Source organism: Mirounga leonina, unplaced genomic scaffold (genome assembly GCF_011800145.1).
Source record: "Mirounga leonina isolate KUSES-001 unplaced genomic scaffold, KU_Mleo_1.0 Mir_115, whole genome shotgun sequence".
NCBI classification, from domain to species: Eukaryota; Metazoa; Chordata; class Mammalia; order Carnivora; family Phocidae; genus Mirounga; species Mirounga leonina.
Window position 1 is genome coordinate 43,326,286 of NW_023270268.1, and position 18,871 is coordinate 43,345,156.

General features: G+C 36.1%; 1 protein-coding gene across 1 annotated transcript in view; it reads left to right on the top strand.

The window, feature by feature from the left end:
- The first annotated feature begins 8,704 nt into the window (after window positions 1-8,704).
- CPB1 (carboxypeptidase B1) overlaps window positions 8,705-18,871 on the top strand; it is a 41,556-nt gene continuing 31,389 nt past the window's right edge. Inside the window, exons 1-3 of the mRNA XM_034988490.1 lie at window positions 8,705-8,775; window positions 8,888-8,963; window positions 15,779-15,903. Of these exons, the coding sequence (XP_034844381.1) occupies window positions 8,705-8,775; window positions 8,888-8,963; window positions 15,779-15,903 (272 nt within the window). The remainder of the gene's footprint in view (window positions 8,776-8,887; window positions 8,964-15,778; window positions 15,904-18,871) is intronic.

Here is an 18,871-nt window from a genome sequence, read left to right on the forward strand (position 1 = left end):
TCGTGATCAACTTATCTGTCAGTTAAAATTTGCCATCAAACAAAACTTTTACCAAATGCTACCCTTATGCCCATTGGACTTAAACCAGCTACTCTTCCCCACATTTTATACTCTGAATTAAATTGTGTGTGAAAATTACCTTTTATTGACTTTAGTGAGAGCCTTATACAAACAACTGAGGGCAGATTTCAACTGCCCACTGCCAAAATAGCCCTCTGTCCCATCTGTTGGATGCACATATCATTAAGACTTTTATTAGCCTCAGAAATAGAGAACTCATTTTATGGTGTTAGCTAAAAATCTACGAAAGTCCTTGAAAAGCAGCTCTTACTGGTCCTGGTAACCACTGCATCTCAGCAAATGCTGCTAAAGAACCAGACTAGTAATAGATATCAAAAGTTTAAAATGCTTCTAAATGATAGCACCAAAATGTAATTTCATATCTTTAAATTCATACTTTACATTAAACTGCTCAGGGAAAATCTATCTACTGGGCCTCCAAAAGTGGAGACTTTTTAAAATTAAGTTTTAAAGGAATATTACGAAAATTTCCTCAGAAACATTGGAAAGACAATGTCTTACAGAAACCACTATGAAGTAAAGACATGGCATAAGAGTCACCACCAGAAGAAATCAAGAACTTTCTTGGAAATGAAAAAGTTGTAAAAGGCTTAACCATTAGGGGCCCAGAGAGAAGTAATGACCTTTTACCAGAAGAAGAGAATAAAACCATGGAAGCCTAATATGGCTTTTTACAGTTCTGCTTACAATTACGCATTAGACAATTTACCCCTTGTGGATGAGTTCCTAAAGCCTGCTGAGATGTTGCACTCGGAGAAACGAATACATGCTGTTTTTCTTCTGTTGTGGTTCATTTTTATTAAAACAAAAAACTCACAACTAAAAAAAAAAAATTCACTTTTGCTGAATTTTACTCTTTCCAAGAAGACTGACAGCATGGATGAACATTTGTCCAATATTTGTAGTAAGTCCGACAATAAAAGACAATGGCTTACACATTCATGCCCAGTCAATGTCCTATGGGCTGGAATTCATAAAACAAAGGGAGCAGATGGCATACCTAAATTTAATTTGCTATTTGATTTATCCTTGTGTTACCATTCTGAAATGCAGACACTGAATGTTTTCTAACAGTGTCAGAAAACGCAAGACCATGCTTTGAGGAAGTTTATCATATAATCTGATGCTGGGTCATCAATCCTGAAAATGAAAACTGTAGCCCATCCACAGAGGCACTCTCCTCAGATTAAGGGAGACCTGTCAACAGCCAATATTCCATGTATCAGGGATGCCATTTCATGCAGTTTGGAATCACTCCTCGCGGCAGTATAGCAGTATCAGCCACCATCAAAAGGAAGAGAGTGTTTTTGATTCTGCTGGTCTAATTTGAAATTAGCGGGGATATTTCTTGTGTTTCAACCTTACCTTCCAATGTTTCCCGAGAAAACTGGTGTTTTGTTTGATTAATGGGATCACTTTTCCTTGTGGGTTCTTCTCTTGAATACTGTGCTACCATCTTTGATTGCCCATTAATATGTATACAGATCAATATTCTAGGCTACCACATTCTAAAATGAAAACTTCTTGAGCCTTATGTTACTGCTTCTGGCAGCTGTCAAAATAATTCCTGCTGACATCATGTTTAACAGACCTGCCTCCAAGTCAGACCAGTGTTGGGGAACAGCATGCAGTGCTACAAAATTAGGTCATTAATTGTGAAGCAACCTCAACCCTCCTTGCATTTGGAGACCAAAACTTCTGAGGTAAAAGGAAACTGAACAATTAAAGATTCTGAATCTTTTTTTTAAATCTCAATCAAGGTATCAATTTAGGTATTTAATTCTCAAAATTCTTTGGAAGGATTTTATTACTTTAAAGCATGGTGATAAGATATCTAGTTCTTCAAAGGGACGGTAGAACATTCCAACATTAAAACATATCCCTCCTAAAACGTGAAAATCCAAGTGCGAATATCCATTGTACTGATTATCTTTCTAAGCACTTAAATGTCAATTTTTTTCTAATGACTCCAGGAGAATCTGTTGTCAACCTGTTACCCTCAAATGTCAACCAGACTTGTTGTCATAGGGTTAGCCTATCAAATGACTTCATAGTAAAATAATAGAAACACAAGAGTCTCAATGAGTTAGAATCTGGGAACAGAAAAAACAATCTGGTAGTTAGAACCAGACCGCCAAATGACAGCATCGGCTACATTATCTGTGTGCCTGGAGGTTGCCCTTCCAAACTAATTTTAAGAATAAACTGAAATTGAACTGGAGCCATGCAAAGTAGAACACAGACCTTTTCGAAGATTCATATCAGGTAAATATTAAACAGGCTGTCAGACAATATCGACGTTTTCTTTTTTGAATTGATCTTATGCTTTTATTTCTCTACCCATACAGCATTTTATATTATTAACATTTTATTTATTAAAACCCTGTCCTTTCCTCAAAAGGTTTTAAGGAACTCACAGCATTATAAGAATAAAGATAATTCCCCACTACCTTACAAATAGCATGAAACAAACATTTCTTGTATTTGAATTAAAGGTAGAAATGTACATCTTCCTACAAGTTTATCTCCAATAAAGTAAAGACATTAATATGGAAATATAACATTTAATTTATTCATGTAATAATTGGAAATACCTTGGAATTTCTTCCTAAAATATATAATCTAATACACAAATATCAAAATATTAAGATGGTCTATAAGAATTAACAAAGATAAATGTAGGTACAAAAACAGGTTGATTTATTTGGCACCATTCCAATTTACCTCCCCACTCGTCTGTCCTGATTAATTGCCTTCAGCAAGGAGCTGGAGCCTAGTTATGCTGTTCCCTTAATTCCTGTTGATAGAGTGTTGATATAAGGATAGAAAGAAAACCAACTGCCTTTGAACCAACCCATTCTTCAAGACTTAATCAATCATAACCTGTCCATTTTAATTATCTCCCAAATTCCAAATAGAGTTTGTTTGTAGTTTCCAAATATTTGCTTGATTAAAGATGTTTTCCTTGTTTCAATAGGAACCTCAAACTGATGAGTCAGGTGGTGAGATTTATGGGATGAAGTAGTCCTGTTTATCTTCCAGTTTTCAAAAAATACTGGTCTGCAATTCAGTAACAAACAACATTCTCCCCAGAGATAATGCAGACTATACCCATTAATGATGATGATCATGTTTAAAAACATATATATAAATATATATCAACATCATAGATGCCAGAGAGAAAAGCCTGCCAAGAAAATGTTTACTAGCCTTCCTCTTCATATCCATAAAAAAGAAGTTTATTGGAATATAAAATATAATTACACAAAGCTAACAGGCCATTGGTGCACCTGGATAACATTTTCTGGTTGTTTTTGCCCTCCTTGGAGCAATACCAACAGATCAGGTCATCAATCAGTTATACCCATCAAGTTACAGGGAAATTCTGGCTGCCTCACAAACAACTGGACAGTTCAGTTAAGATAAGAATCTGAGCAGAATTTTCCCTGAATTGACTGAACTAATCAGTTGTCTTAATTAGATGCAAACAAAAACAAAAGCTTTCCCTCTGTCACCTAAAATCCTATTGTGCTTGTAACATCAGAATTGAGGCACCAAAGTTCTCCTTTCATAGTAAATGGTCTAGCAATGATGACAGAATATGATGATAATGATGACAGTGATGATGATGATGATGATACAAGATTTTTGAAAAAATAATTTTTATATAAAATTTCTCCTATTTAATATCAACAGACACAAATACATGTACAAAGTACTCAAACTCCTCCAACTCATTAAAATTGTTTTCTCTGACTTAACAGAAATTACACATTCCCTAATTTTTCTCTCTTCCCATATATCATTCAGTCCTTTAACAGTGAAGAAGAGCCCTCATCCACTGGTTCTATATAGCTCACAAGTTGAGAGAATGGTTTACCCAGAATCATCAATTGACCCAATTGTTAAACCCACACTTTAAAACGAAGAAGGAAGATGTCAAGAAAACTATTCCTTGGGGCGCCTGGGTGGCTCAGTTGGTTAAGCGACTGCCTTCTGCTCAGGTCATGATCCTGGAGTCCCTGGATCGAGTCCCGCATCGGGCTCCCTGCTCGGCAGGGAGTCTGCTTCTCCCTCTGACCCTCCCCCCTCTCATGTACTCGCTCTCTCTCATTCTCTCTCTCTCAAATAAATAAATAAAATCTTTAAAAAAAAAAAAAAAGAAAACTATTCCTTTAATATTTATACCTAACCACTTGCATGCCTGGCACAGCAGGGCTTGAAGAGCAAAAACCAAGTCCTTTTCACCCCTGGGTACTCCACAGCACTTAACCCAGTGACCTTAACATTGAAGTCACAATAAACTCTTTGGCCTTGAACAAAACAGACCAAGAATCCACAGAACCAAACTTTTAAGTTAATGTTATTCCATTTGTGAACTCAGTCTAGAGTTTCCCAAAATGTGTTCCTAAAATCATTGGTCCTAATTGATGCTGTTGAAGAAATATGTTTCACAGCTAAACATATTGGAATGTAGCAATGGTCCTAAGTCTTCCGTCTTCTAATTTTACCTAGACTTAACCAACCTGGCACTCTACTGTGAGATACATTTGGGAAATGCTGTCAGAGTCTCTTTTTGATGATTTATCATACCTATTAAAGACTCTAAAAAGCCCTACACTAAAGGAGTTTGTTTTAGTGTAAAGCAAACACATTTGACCTCAGAACCCCTTCTTTTTTAACACTATGGAAGGTGTTTGGAGAAATGTATTTCCAGAAACTGAGACATCATATAGGATGAATTATAACACCATGGGGCAGTTTACAGACTCCCCAAAATCTCACGCTGTTACATGAAACACAGACATGTGTTTATTAATAAGCCTCTGGGCTTATTAATCACCAAGTTGTAGATAAAAAAGAAGAATTTAAATATATAATCATGAGATGGGAAGCAGAATTTCAATATTTATGGAAAAAGTATTACAATTAACAAAAACAAATTTTAATTACTAACTGAAAATCCTAATTGCCTTCCTCTTGCAGTCACAAAGCATCAACTAAAATAAACTGTTTACTATGTTTAAAGTTCCAGGTACAAGACCGCACATCATCCATAAATAATGATGTCCCCCTTTAGTGTATATTTGTCTTTCTTTTTAACCGGCCAAATTTGAACCCCTTCTCTAAGTTTGGGGAATGTTCTAGCTAAAGAGCAATACAAGGCTCCCACTTTGAAAGTTAAAATTCGAAATTCCACTTTCCCACTCTCCCAGCACTGACCTAAGATCTTGACCTTCACTTGGGAGCTAGTGACATATACAAGTGAGGACTGCTCAAGATTCATCCTGGGAAGGGTGACAATAGCAGCAGTAATAGCTAATTAGATATTTTGCATGGGGTATATGCTAAGGTTCTAGGGGGTGGTCAAATGACTTAGGCTTGGCCAATCAGTACATCCCATCATCCTGACTATAGAATTGCCTCAAGGATAGAGAGGTGCATGTGCCAAGTCAGTCCACTAGGATTTAATTTGAAGATCTGAGTTAAATTTTTGAGAAGAAGCTATCTTTCCAATAGATATATATAGACACACACACACACATATATGTATGTATATGTATATATATGTATGCATATATATAGATATGTGTATATATATATAAATGTATGTACATATATAAAAATGTATGTGTATATATGTAAAAATATAAATATCATCAACTGAACTTGTGAAGCCAGCACTATTGCTGAGCACTTCAGCTGCATGAATAATGAGTTTTCTCTTTCATTCAGCTAGTTTAGACCAGGGTTGTTATGCATGATAGAATTGCCATAGACTCTCTCCTTGCAGGCCATGGTAGAGTTTGTGCAGTAGCTAATAGATCCTGTTTTAACTGTATTATTGCCTCAGGGAAAGTGAAACAGTCAATACTGAAGTTGAAGAAGAAAGCTACCTGGCTTTCTAAAGTAGACACTGATGGTGTATGGAATCTGTTCAGCTGGTTGAGTCTGGTACCCTGGAGAGGAATGGCTGAGGTCAGTGTTACAGATTGGTTGCATCGTGCTGCTTAGAGTCCTATTGATACTAACCTTAATTAAATAGCACACTAGATAAATTGAATGAGTTTGGTCCTAGCCCCTGTCAGTAAGATTAATCAGAGTGACCAAAAGAGTAGCATACTCATAAGAAAATTCACCAGAAGTCAAGAGCATATAGAAAAGGGTAGGTATTGTTGAGAGAATTCTCCATAGATCCCTCTGTTTCTGCACATCCTGTGACAGCTTTTATTCTTGACTTTCCAAAAACGTTTATATAGCAAACATCTTGGAAGATAGAAATAACATCTCCCTTTGGAGCAAAGGAAAGTTCTGTTTGCCCTCCAGGACAATAAAGCTAATGTCTCCCCTAAGGCAATGAGCAGATTTGTCAAAAAATGGAAGGGTCTGATATATATAGACACACACACACACATATTTGTATGTATATACATACATTTGCTAGCAGCCCCCTCATGAGACTGAGAGTTTCCTAAACTCGGTATACCTCAACTGACACAAACCTCTGTACCCAGTATCCAGCTGGGACAACTTCATATCATCCTCCATGGGATGGGGAAATTAAAGGACTGAAACAAACATAAAGTCTATGTTGCCTGCTACGCCATGCATAATAAAGCCCTTTGATTCTGACCCAGAAGTTTCATGTCTTCTGCCAGCATCTATGAAACTGTGGAAGGATAACTTTGTATCTTCTAGTTAGGATAAAATCTCAGACCCTTCCATTTTTTGACAAACACCCAGATGAATATATAGAGATAGCATGTGTATGACTTGAAAGACTAAATACTGTAATTCTCCCAGTTCTCCCCAAATTGATTGTAGATTCAGTGCGATCCCAATCAAAATTCCAGCAAGATTTTTCATAGAAATTGGTAAGTTAATACTAAAATATAAATGGAAATGTAAAGTATCTGGAATCAAACTTGGAAAAGAATGAAGTTGGGGGATTTACATATTATTTGACCTTAAGACTTACTATAAAGTATAATAATCAAGACATTATAATAGTTGTATAAAACTAGACAAACAGATCAATGGGACTTAATAGAAAGCCCAAAAGTACACCACACATATATGGCCAAATAAATTTTGACAGAGAAACGAAAGTAATTAAATGGGTAAAGAAGACTTCTCTACATATAGTACTGGATCTACCAGATATCCATATTTTAAAAGTTTTATTGAACCCTACCTTACACCATACATAAGACCCAAATGACAAAGCTCTTATAAGAAAATGTAGGCAAATATGTTTGAGACCCTGGGATAGGCAAAGATTTCTTGAAAAGAATGTAAAAGGCATGAACTATAAAAGAAAAACATGGATAAACTGAAACTCCATCAAAATTTAAAACTTCTGTTCATCAAAAGATAAAATTGAGAAAATGAAAATGAAACCCACATACTGAGAAGAAATATTTGTGATATATATTTCTAATAAAGGACTTATAATCAGAATATATAAAGAACTGCTACAAAGCAATAATAAAGCCAAATAACCAATTTCTTTAAAAAGGCAAGGGACTGCAATAGATCCTTCACAAAAAAGGATTTACAAATGGTCAATAAATACCTGAAAAGATATTCAACATCATTATTATCAGGGAAATACAAATTAAAAGCACAGATACCACTGCATACTCACTAGGATTGTCAAAATTAAAGACTAATAATACCAAAGTGTTGGAGAAAATGGAGAGTTACTGGATACTGGCAGAAGCTTAAAATGGAACAACTACTGTGGGAAAATGTTTGGCAGAATCTTACAATGTTAAACCCTCACCTACATTGATATTTAACAATTCCACTCTTAGATATTTACCTCCCCCAAAGTGAAAACATATGTCAACAAAAAGTTCTGTACAAAAATGTTTACTGCAGTTTTATTCATAATAACACAAAATTGGAAACAACACAAATATCCATCAACAGGAAAATGGATAAACAAATTGTGGTATATTCATACAATGAAACATTACTTAATATTAGAGAAGAACAAGCTAATAATGCAAACAAAAATACTAATATATCTCAAAAACATTATCTTGAATGAAAGAAGCCAAACATAAAGGGATATTTATGGTATGACCTTATTTACATGAAGTTTTGCCTGAAGTACAGGCAAAATTAATATATGAAGCTAGAGATCCAAATAGTGATTGCCTATGAGAAATACAGAAAGAGACTGGAAAGGTACTCAAAGAACTTCTTAGGGGGATGAAAATGTTCTATACCTTGACTGGGATCTTTGTTACATGAGTGTATGCATTTGTCAAAACTCATCAACTGTTACACTTAAATCTATATATAATTCATTGTATGTAATTCTCAATTCAAAATGAAAAAAAAACTACCAAAAAAAGACTACAAAATGGATTTTATTTAAAACTCATATAGCTCCAAACTATTCAAGGTCTGACATCCAAATTGAGATTATTTGCTCTGTATCCACAGGTGTTGAGAGAGATATCCTCCCAGACGTTACACAGCTACCAAGGCAACAACACTAGGAAAACCATTAATCAAAACTTGATAGTGCCTATCTGCAATCAGAAGAAGAAAATAACACCTTGGACTATAAAAGCAGGTGAAACACACCCAAAGGACCTAATCAGTCACAATGTTGGTGTTCTTGCTTCTTGTGACTTTGGCCCTAGCATCTGCTCACCATTCTGGTGAGCACTTTGAAGGGTAAGTAAGCAACTCCTTAAATGAGCAAGTCCTCTTCCTTGCTATCCCCCAGGTTTGAATGCATTACCCAATTTTAAATTTTCTCTTCTTTTTCTGCTATCTCACCATTCAGTGAGAAGGTGTTCCGTGTCAATGTTGAAGATGAAAATCACATCAACTTACTCCATGAGTTGGCCAGCACCACCCAGGTAAATAATGATCCCGTAATATAGGTTTGCTTTACACTTACTTTAAAATCGTAGAATGCACTGTGATTCCATCAAAGGAAGAATGACTAAAATTTTAACCATAGCAAGAAATAACTTGAAAAACATTTAATGCCACAATACCTTCTTTTTCTGCCTAAATTAGACTGCCATAGCCCTATAGTATTATAAATCCATGATAACTTTTTAAGGAGCTGACAGGACATGACAACTGGATGAGATGGAACTGTCACAAAGGTCACAGAACATCTAATGTATAGTCACTTCCCTTCTAAGGCAAAAGTGAAAAATGATCAACTTGGATATTACTGAAAAACTGGGCTTCTGTCCAACTTGAAATTCATTTCCACATCCCATGTATCATCTGTTCCCTTTGATTTTCTTTCATTCCAAATCAAACAGCTTGAGTTTTCATGACCTTGATTCAGGCCCTCTTAATGATATGACATGACATGAAGGGGTGGGGGGCAAAGGAGGTAAAAAGCCATGAATGATTTCCATATTTTTTTTACTTTCAAGAAACCAAAATCTCTATGCTACTTAAAAAAATCCACTGTACATGGGATGAGAACTGATAATTTTAATTATATATGTACATAGCAGGAAGCTATTGCTGACCACAAATCGTTCACTTGGGCCAAACCTGTTTCTTCATGAAATATAAACCAAAATAATTTTCTAGCCCCCAAATATCCATCTGTCTATATCTATCTATCTATCTACCTATCTATCTATCTATCTACCTATCTTTTTATAGGTTTTTTTTCTTTTAGCTTTTAAGGTATGGGGGGAAAAAAGAAGATACAGTATCATAATCTGAAACAGATTCGGAAGTCTAGAATTGAAAGAAAATAAAAAGTCATTGATTCCAGCCTTCCACTCAAATCTGGAATTTCCTCCATAGAAACACCATCCCTGGTTGCTAGCCCTAATCAAACCTGTTTGAGTACCTCCAGGGATGGCAGGAATACTGCTTTTCAGAGTAGTCCATTTGCCTTACAAGTCATTCCAATTGTTACGTTAAGCTAAAAGCTACTTTCTCTAACTTTAGTCCACTGGACCTAGCTGAGCCAAATACTGTCTCACCTCTAAGATTTATTTCTTCCAGGCCTTCTATAATTTCTCTTAGCATGGGTTTATAGACACCTGATCATTCTGGTCACCTCTGGATATAGCTCAATTTTTCTGTCTATATTTCTTTTTTAAAATGTACCTTTCTGAAATGACAATGGACCTCTAGGTTTGCTCTGATTAATAGATACTACAGGACCATTGCCTGTCTTCATCTGTAAAGCAGACATTTATTAATGGGGCCTGAGAGTCTTTGCAATATTCTTGAACAGTTATAGAATAATCTTAGGTTATAACAAACATATCAGCCAATCGAAACCACTAGGTTATTCTTTTTTCACATGAATCACCCTCAAACAAGGTATTATTTCTTCTTGCCTAATTTATTTTTTAACCTAAATGCAGGATTTTAGATCTACCCTGTTAAAATATATCTTTATAGCCTGTTTTCAGCATGTTGAGATCATTCTAAAAATGAATTTAGTCATCCAGGGAAATAATTCATCCCCCTAACTTTGTGTCACCAGCAAGTTTGACAAGCATGCTTTCCCCACTTTTATCTTTGTCACTGATAAAAATATTAAATTAATCGGGGGTCACCACAGAATTAGAGGCCTCCTTCATGGTTCATTCATTCAATACACATTTATCATGAGCTTCCAGTGTGTTAAGTACTGAAAGTGATGCATTAACCAACTATCCTCAGATAAGTTTGCTCAAGTATCCACATTACTGTTAGCTGTAGTTAACACTGTGCTTTCCAGCTTATAAAGAAGAACAAATGCAGAGACTTGGTCAAATGTTTTGCTAAGATTCAGATTCAGCATTCTATCAGGCTAGTGGTCTCTTTCAATAATAAGATGAAGTTAATTAGGCCTGACTTACTCTTGCATTAAACCATGCTGGCTCCCAGGGATCACAGCTTCCTTTTCTGAGCATTCACAATCCATCTGCTTCCAGTTTACTCTGCAGCTTTGCCAGAATCCATGCCAGGCCCCAGGAGCTCCTGCTTCTGGAATTCACCTGTTTTCCTATTTATGAAATCCAAGGTTTACCCCTACACTTCTTAGTGATTCCTTCAAGCTCTGATTCCTCCAAGAGTGCTGAGAGAGTTCTGCAATCACATGTGCAGTTATTTTTTTAGATACCTAAATTCAGCATTTTACAATACAGCAGAGAATCTGGACTCAGACTCCTGGATTCAATTCCTGGCTGTACCACTTGCTAGCTGGACCTTGGACACCTCTCTGGGTCTCAACTTTCTCATTTGTCCAATGAGAAGAATAGTATTTACCTTATAGGATTGTTGTGAGATTTTAAAAAACTTAATATAGGTAAATCACTTAGAAAGAACTTATGTAATGAGACCTATATAAGTATTTGTTACTATTACCATCTTTAGAACTGGAATTTTGAATGCAATTTACATGGCCAGTATAATCCCTTCTCTCCTCTTCTATCTTAGGCCTCAATGTTCTCTTTCCAAAGAAGGTATTTCTGCTAAAAATCCTAACATGTGAAAAATGTTTTACTTATGGTAATTTCACCTCTTAATAGAAGAAGAAACAAGAGATAGTGTACCCCCTCAGAAAAGACAAACGTCAAACAACAGTTAAATAGAGTGACTTTCTCTCTTCCAGCTACAAACATCATGCTTTAGCTCCAAGCAATGGGACTGCATGTTTCTTCTTTATTCATTTTATTTCCAACATGAATGAAAGGATTTTTATTCTCCTTAGCAATCTTGCAAGTGCAGCATATTCTGGACTGTAGCCTTCCTGATAAGATCATTACAAGGGCATCTAGTCTTTGTATTCATCCTTGGCCATGAGTCCTTCCTCCCAGCTTTTGAACATATCTTTTTACAAGCTGAATGTACTGGAGAGCTGTGACCACATGGGACTCTGGCAGCCTCCCCTTTTCATCTGTAATTATATAGTAGGGGTTTTATTTCGTCTCCTTGCAATCAGAGTTGCACTTGTTCCTTTATTGGAGACATTAACCATAAAACCTATTCTCTTTTCTCTGTACTTTCTTGAACTCTGTTTCTCTATGGTAAAGTGCATGTTCAGCTATGCCCAGAGTAACATGGTTACAGTCTTCCAGTGTTCCCATCACTCCCACTATACTTTACTACTAAGTTCCTCCCTGCTGTCTGGAACTAATCCTCAATTAGAAGTCATTTCTTCTTCCAAGAGGAAAAGAAAATTCCATTAGATAAATGAAGAGTCTATCAGATGTTCAACTTATAGTCAAATGCAATGTGAAGAAACAAATTTGTGTAAATTTGTAAAGAGCCAAAGATCCCCAATACCAATATTTATACTCTTATAAGCCCAAAAGAATGTATAGTGGATACACTATTTTATCTTGCTTTTGTGCTGGTTTCTTAATATATTTTAAGAAAGACTCTTTAGTTTTTAGCCAGCTGGCTGATTAAGTTGACATTCCCACAGTGCTATTACATAAAGATATTCCTTTATCTTCCAACAAACATTCTTTATGATTTTTTATAACTCAGCTTCCTGGAATTACAATTTTATAACCTCAGTTTTACAGAGTATTAACATATAATGCAATTCCCCATATCTCATATCATGTTTTGCTCTATTTCCATATTTCAGATATAGATCTCATTCACAAGGTCTTGGTAATTACTGAAATGTATATTTATCTCCTTGTGATAATATTTTGAGTTTATTATTTGTATCCATACTTGATGCACTGGTAAACACCTATGAGGCTATAGAGTTGTGCCTGCTTTTTGGCTCCATTTCTCCTAAGAAGCACTGGGAACTAACTCCACAATATAGTAAGTCTGCATCATACTTGTAAAACTTCATAGTGTTGGATGTTGGTATATTTGCTGACCAATCTTCTCCATGTCAAACTAAAATCTTAAGGTACTTCAGGTTAGGTCTACAAGTTTTCTGTCAAACATTTTCATGAGATTTCTCTACCCCATTTTTTTTTAACTAGGAACATTTTTTATTCACAGCTATGAGACTCTACCCCATTTTAAAGAATCCATCATTCTCCCTGCAGAATCTTAAAAGTCTCTCTCTGTGTGTGTCCCTCTCTCTCAGTCTCTCTCTGTCTCTCCCTCTCTCTCTCTATATATATATGCATATATATATTCAGTATATATCTACATATATAGAGAGAGAGATGTATATGTAGATATGTATGTAGATATGCAGATAAATATAGAGAAAGAAAGAAATCGATCTCCCAATATTTAGGAGAGCCGAGACCAATAAGCAAGAAATAAGAGGTTAGGAATTGTGTAACACTGATGAATCACAGACCTGTACCCCTGAAACAAATAATAATACATTTTATGTTAATTTAAAAAATTAAAAAAACACTAATGATGTACTGTATGGTGACTAACATAATTAAAAAAATAAAATAAAATAAATAAGAGGTTAGAAAAGGCAACTTTCAACTTAATATAGCAAAGAAAGCCCATTCATAAAGCAATTAGGCTATTCTGAAGTCGTACTAGATGTACCCAAGATTGTATTAGAACCATCACCAAGACATTACACAGGTATATGCTGCTCTAAGTGAAAAGCTAGCATCTTAATATAGATTCTTCAAAGCAGAATCTTAGACAAAGATTTGAGGGCAAAGATTCTGTTTGGGAAGTACAGGGAACACTGGCAGAGAAGTGAGGAGTGATGTAGAGAAGGGAAGGCAGCCAACAAAGGGGACACTATTAAGACAGCTACCACAGAGTGACTAGAGCTTAATCCTACAGAGAACTCTAGGAAAGGGGCAAATCACACACCTTAGAAATATCCCACCTGAGAAATGAGGGAATTGGAGTATTTAGACATCCACTTTCCAGGCTCACTGGTTGAGCACTTCTCTGGAAAGAGTTTTCTTTGCCACCTCCTGCCTGCTGCAAGCTGTTGGCTTGGCTTTTTACAGTTCTAGGGGAAAGAGCTTTCAAACACAGAGATGCAGATCTTGGCAGTGGGGAGTCCCCTGAGTACACTGAAAGGTCCCAGCATTATGTATGGGTGGGTCACTGTCAAGTTGCCTACAGATGCTTGGAGGACTTTATGTGCTTTACCAACTCTAAACCTCTGTCTCTATAATAAAGATACACATCCCTGTCCCATCCCACCTTGGAATGATAAGTATTTATTAGATACACAAATTCAGAGTTGACTTTTAAAAATATGCTTTCTCCCATAACGTGCTTGTCTTCAGTGTCCTTCTCTTTACAATGTTGGCTAACTAGAATTGATCACCAGCCCCTCACTTTCTCTGTTCTTATCATGACATGTCTTTATATTTCCCCCACTAACTTTTAACCTTTCATCTTTATCCGCTCATCTATGATTCACTAGATCACAATGTGTAGCCAATCCTTATTAAATCATCAATACTATCTCCTTTCAACACCTTAGCGACAACCAAGCTCACATTTTTCTTCTGGAATTCCTTCTGATATTGTCCCAATGTCCCTGCGTCCTACTGCCCTGACATTCCCTATGGTCCTGACTCATGACTCAGCACCCACCAGACATCTACAGTGGTCTGAAGATTACCAGGACAAGATACAGGTTATTGGATTCTCCACAGGCAAGTGTACCTGAAATTGAGTCATCTTAATATCTTACCTAACTAGTTTCTATTAAACGACCTCTAAATCTTGCCTAAACTCCCTTCTAAGTTTCCAAGCAATGGTCCTAAATATCACCTGTCACACCTCCAGCCTGAGACTAGCTCATAAACACCTACACAGGGAATGGGTGAGACACAGGAGCAGAGAAAGACCCACTGTCAGGCTCACCTCAAGCTTGTAGGACTTTCCTCTGCTCAAGGAAGAAACAAGAAATCAGAAACCTGAGAGAGGCAACACATCCTTGGTTAATGTTTTTCCATGGAAAAAGGAGATTTGAAATCACACATCCATAAAGAAAAACATTAGAATTATCAAATATGTTATTCTGTTATCTTTGTGCATAATTTTCTCCAAAATCTCCCCCATAAGGACAGAAGCTATGTTTGATTCACTCACTAGTGTATTCCTAGTCTCAGGCATAAAGCCTAGCACATAGTAGGTCCTTAATAACAGCTGATGAATAACTGAACAAGTGAAAATGTCTGGATCTTTGAGAGCATTTTGTTTCTGGCCATGATGCCAAGATGACCACTGGGGAAAGATGTATCTTCCTTTCCAATATATCTTCCACAGGTCAGAGATGTAGATCCTGGTTCTTCACATTACTGTGAGTGCTGAGTTCCAAGTACAAATTAATAAAATAAATCAATTAAAAGGTAAAAAGGAAAGCTCAGTTTCTTTCTATTAAATTTTGTGGCTCTAGTTAATTCATCATCATTCATTCAGCACATTTATCCATTACCACAAACACTGCTATCACAATAAGCAATTGCTCCAGAAAATCAATAAATAGAAAAAGAACCATTATAGAATACTGCAATTAACTAGCATTATGGGAAATAATTATATGTTCTTCATGCTTGATGATAATCAATTAAGGCCATGTATGTATGTGTAAACACTTTTATTGACATCTAACTGCTTGGTCCCAACTCTTGTTCACTCAAAGGAGACATTTTTAAGAGATTTCATGGATAATTTGAGTTTGAAAATAACTCAATGGAGTAGAGTAATAGTGTGCTTGCTGATGATAATTTACCCACTGAATTATAGGTGTCAAATACAATATATCTTACTCCTTATTCAGATTGACTTCTGGAAACCAGATTCTGTCACACAAATCAAACCTCACAGTACAGTTGACTTTCGTGTAAAAGCAGAAGATATTTTCACTGTGGAAGATTTTCTGGAGCGGAATGAACTACAATATGAGTAAGTTTATGTTTTATAGCTATTAAAATTCTCTCCCATATATGCTCTCATCTGAGCCTCTGAATAACCCTGGGAAAGTAAAAGTAAGACCAAGACCATGGCTTCCCTAAAGCCCCACAAATAGGTCATGGCAAAACTGGCCCTAGATTCCAAATCTTAAGACTTTAAGCCTGGTAGGTATTTTGTTTGGTTCTTATTCCAATAAAAAATTGGTTTTGACTCGTTCTTGAACCCCAATTCAGCAAGATATCTGACCTGCTACTGGTTTACAAATGATATATAGACTATAAGCCAAACCAATGAACACTCTGTTATCAGCTAGACACAGTTTTAGTCCCAAATAATATCAAGTCTTCTTTCCAAGTGAGCAGCCAGACCTATTATGAGCTATAAGGACTCCTCATGCTCCTAATTTTTTGTGTGTGCACACCAGACTCAATCAGTATTTATTTCAACTTAACCAATTATTCATATATTTTCTTATCATTTGATTTTTTTTCATCATGATAAGTGCACTCTTAAATCTCCATCCCTTATTTCCTCCACTCCCCCACCTACCTTCCCTCTGGTAACCATCAGTTTGTTCTCTATAGTTAAGAGTCTGTTTTTTGGGTTGTCTCTCTCTCTCTCTTTTTTCCTTTGTTTGTTTGTTTTGTTTCTTAAATTCCACATACGGTACTTGTCTTTCTCTGACTGACTTATTTTGCTTAGCATTATACTCTCATACTCTATCCATGTTGTTGCAAATGGCAAACTTTTATTCTTTTTTATGGCTGACTAATATTCCATTGTATATATATGCCACATCTTCTATATCCATTCATCTATGGATGGACACTTCGGCTGTTTGCATAATCTGGCTATTTTAAATAATGCTGCAATAAATGTAGAGGTACATGTATCCCTTTGAACTAGTGTTTTTGTATTTTGGGGGTAAATACCCAGTAGTGTAATTCCTGAATCATAGAGTAGTTCTATTTTTAATTTTTTGAAGAACCTCCATACTGTTTTCCACAATGGCTGCACCAATTTGCATTCCCACCAACAGTGCAAGTGGGTTCCTTTTTCTCCACATCCTCACCAATACTTATTGTTTCTTATGTTTTTGATTTTAGCCATTCTGATAGATGTTAAGTGATATCTCATTGTAGTTTTGATTGCATTTCCCTGATGATGAGTGATGTTGAACATTTTTTCATGTGTCTGTTGTCCATCTAGATATCTTCTTTGGAGAAATGTCTGTTCATGTCTTCTGCCCATCTTTTAATTGGATTATTTGCTTTTTCAGTATTCAGTTGTATCAGAGTTCTTTATATACTTTGGATACTAGCCCTTTATCGGATATGTCATTTGCAAATATCTTCTCCCATTCCATAGGCTGCCTTTAGTTTTGTTATTTCCTTCACTGTGCAGAAACTTTTGATTTTGATATAGTCCCAATAGTTTATTTTTGTTTTTATTTCCCTTGCCTCAGGAGATATAGCTAGAAAAATGTTGCTACAGCTGATGTCAGAGAGATTACTGCCTAAGCTCTCCTCCAGGATTTCTATGCTTTGGGGTCTCATACTAGATCTTTAATGCATTTTGAGTTTATTCTTGTGTATGGTGAAAGAAAATGATCTAGTTTCATTCTTTTGCATTAGCTGTCCAGTTTTCCCAATACCATTTGTTGAAGAGACTGTTTTTTCCCATTGTATATCCATTCCTCTTTTGTCAAAGATTAATTGACCATATAATTGTGGGTTTATTTCTAGGTTTTCTGTTATAACCCATTGATCTATGTGTCTATTTTTATGCCAGTACCATAATGTTTTAATATAACTTGAAATCTGGAATTGTGATACTTCCAGTTTTGTTTTTCTTCCTCATACTCCTTTAGATTAAGGACAAGATTAGGGTCAGACTGAATGGTTCTTCTGTTTTTTTTACCCCCCACAGCCCCACCACTATTTCTAATGGTAGAAGTCATGGAGAGAAGGACTAAAAGAAAGGAAAGTGATTCCCCAAAGGCCTAGAACAGAATTGGCTAAGCTGATCACCCCATGTCTCCTCTCCCCAAATACCACACTGGTCCATGTAAGCCTTTTCAGATGAGAGTGTCTTCCTAAGTAGAAGCAGTTGTCCATTGTTGATCCAACAAATAGATAATAAGTGCCTACATATACCAAGCACCAAAAAAGATAGATATGGCCCCAATCCCTTCAGAGGAAAACAGCCTTTAAACAAAGAATTGCAAAACTGTGTAACAGATGTCAAGAAGAGTAAAGAGCTAGAGGTACAGGGGAATTGACCAGCTCTAGGCAATCAGGGAAGGCCGCCGGAGGAAATGAGGCTTCAGCTGAGAACTTAAAGATGAGCCAGCATTAGCCAAAGAAAAGAAAAAAATCATACTCTAGGCAGAGAACAGACTATATGGTAAGCTTAGAACTAGGAGAGACCATGCTAACCTGGAGGCATTTGCACTAGAGGTAAGAAAGAAATGAGGTTTTTCTTTCAAAACAGAGTTCTTCCTCCAGGGAGTGGATCAGTAAGAAGCAAAGAGGCAGTGTCAAGCTCCAGTGCTGAACATTCAAATGTTTATCCAACAACACCCCACCACAAGCTCAAGTCTTCATTATATTTTGAGTAAATGTAACTTAAAAATTTTTAACAGAAATTTTCTCTTGTTTTTCACATCTTAAAAATAACAAATAGTATTTATGCTAGTGAAGATGTCAGAATTGTTACCTATAAAGTCTGTACCTCATCAGGAGAAGTGGTACAACATAACACAACAAGTAAATGCTCTGGGAAAAAAACAGGCCAGATTCAAATCCTGGCTCTGCAACTTCCTAAATGTGTGACCTTAGATAATTTGCTTAATTTTTCTGAACCTCAGTTTCCTTATCCATAATATTAATATATAATGCCTCTCTCAAAGGACTGTGAAGATGAACTAAAACAATATGTAAATAAATTGCAACTGATA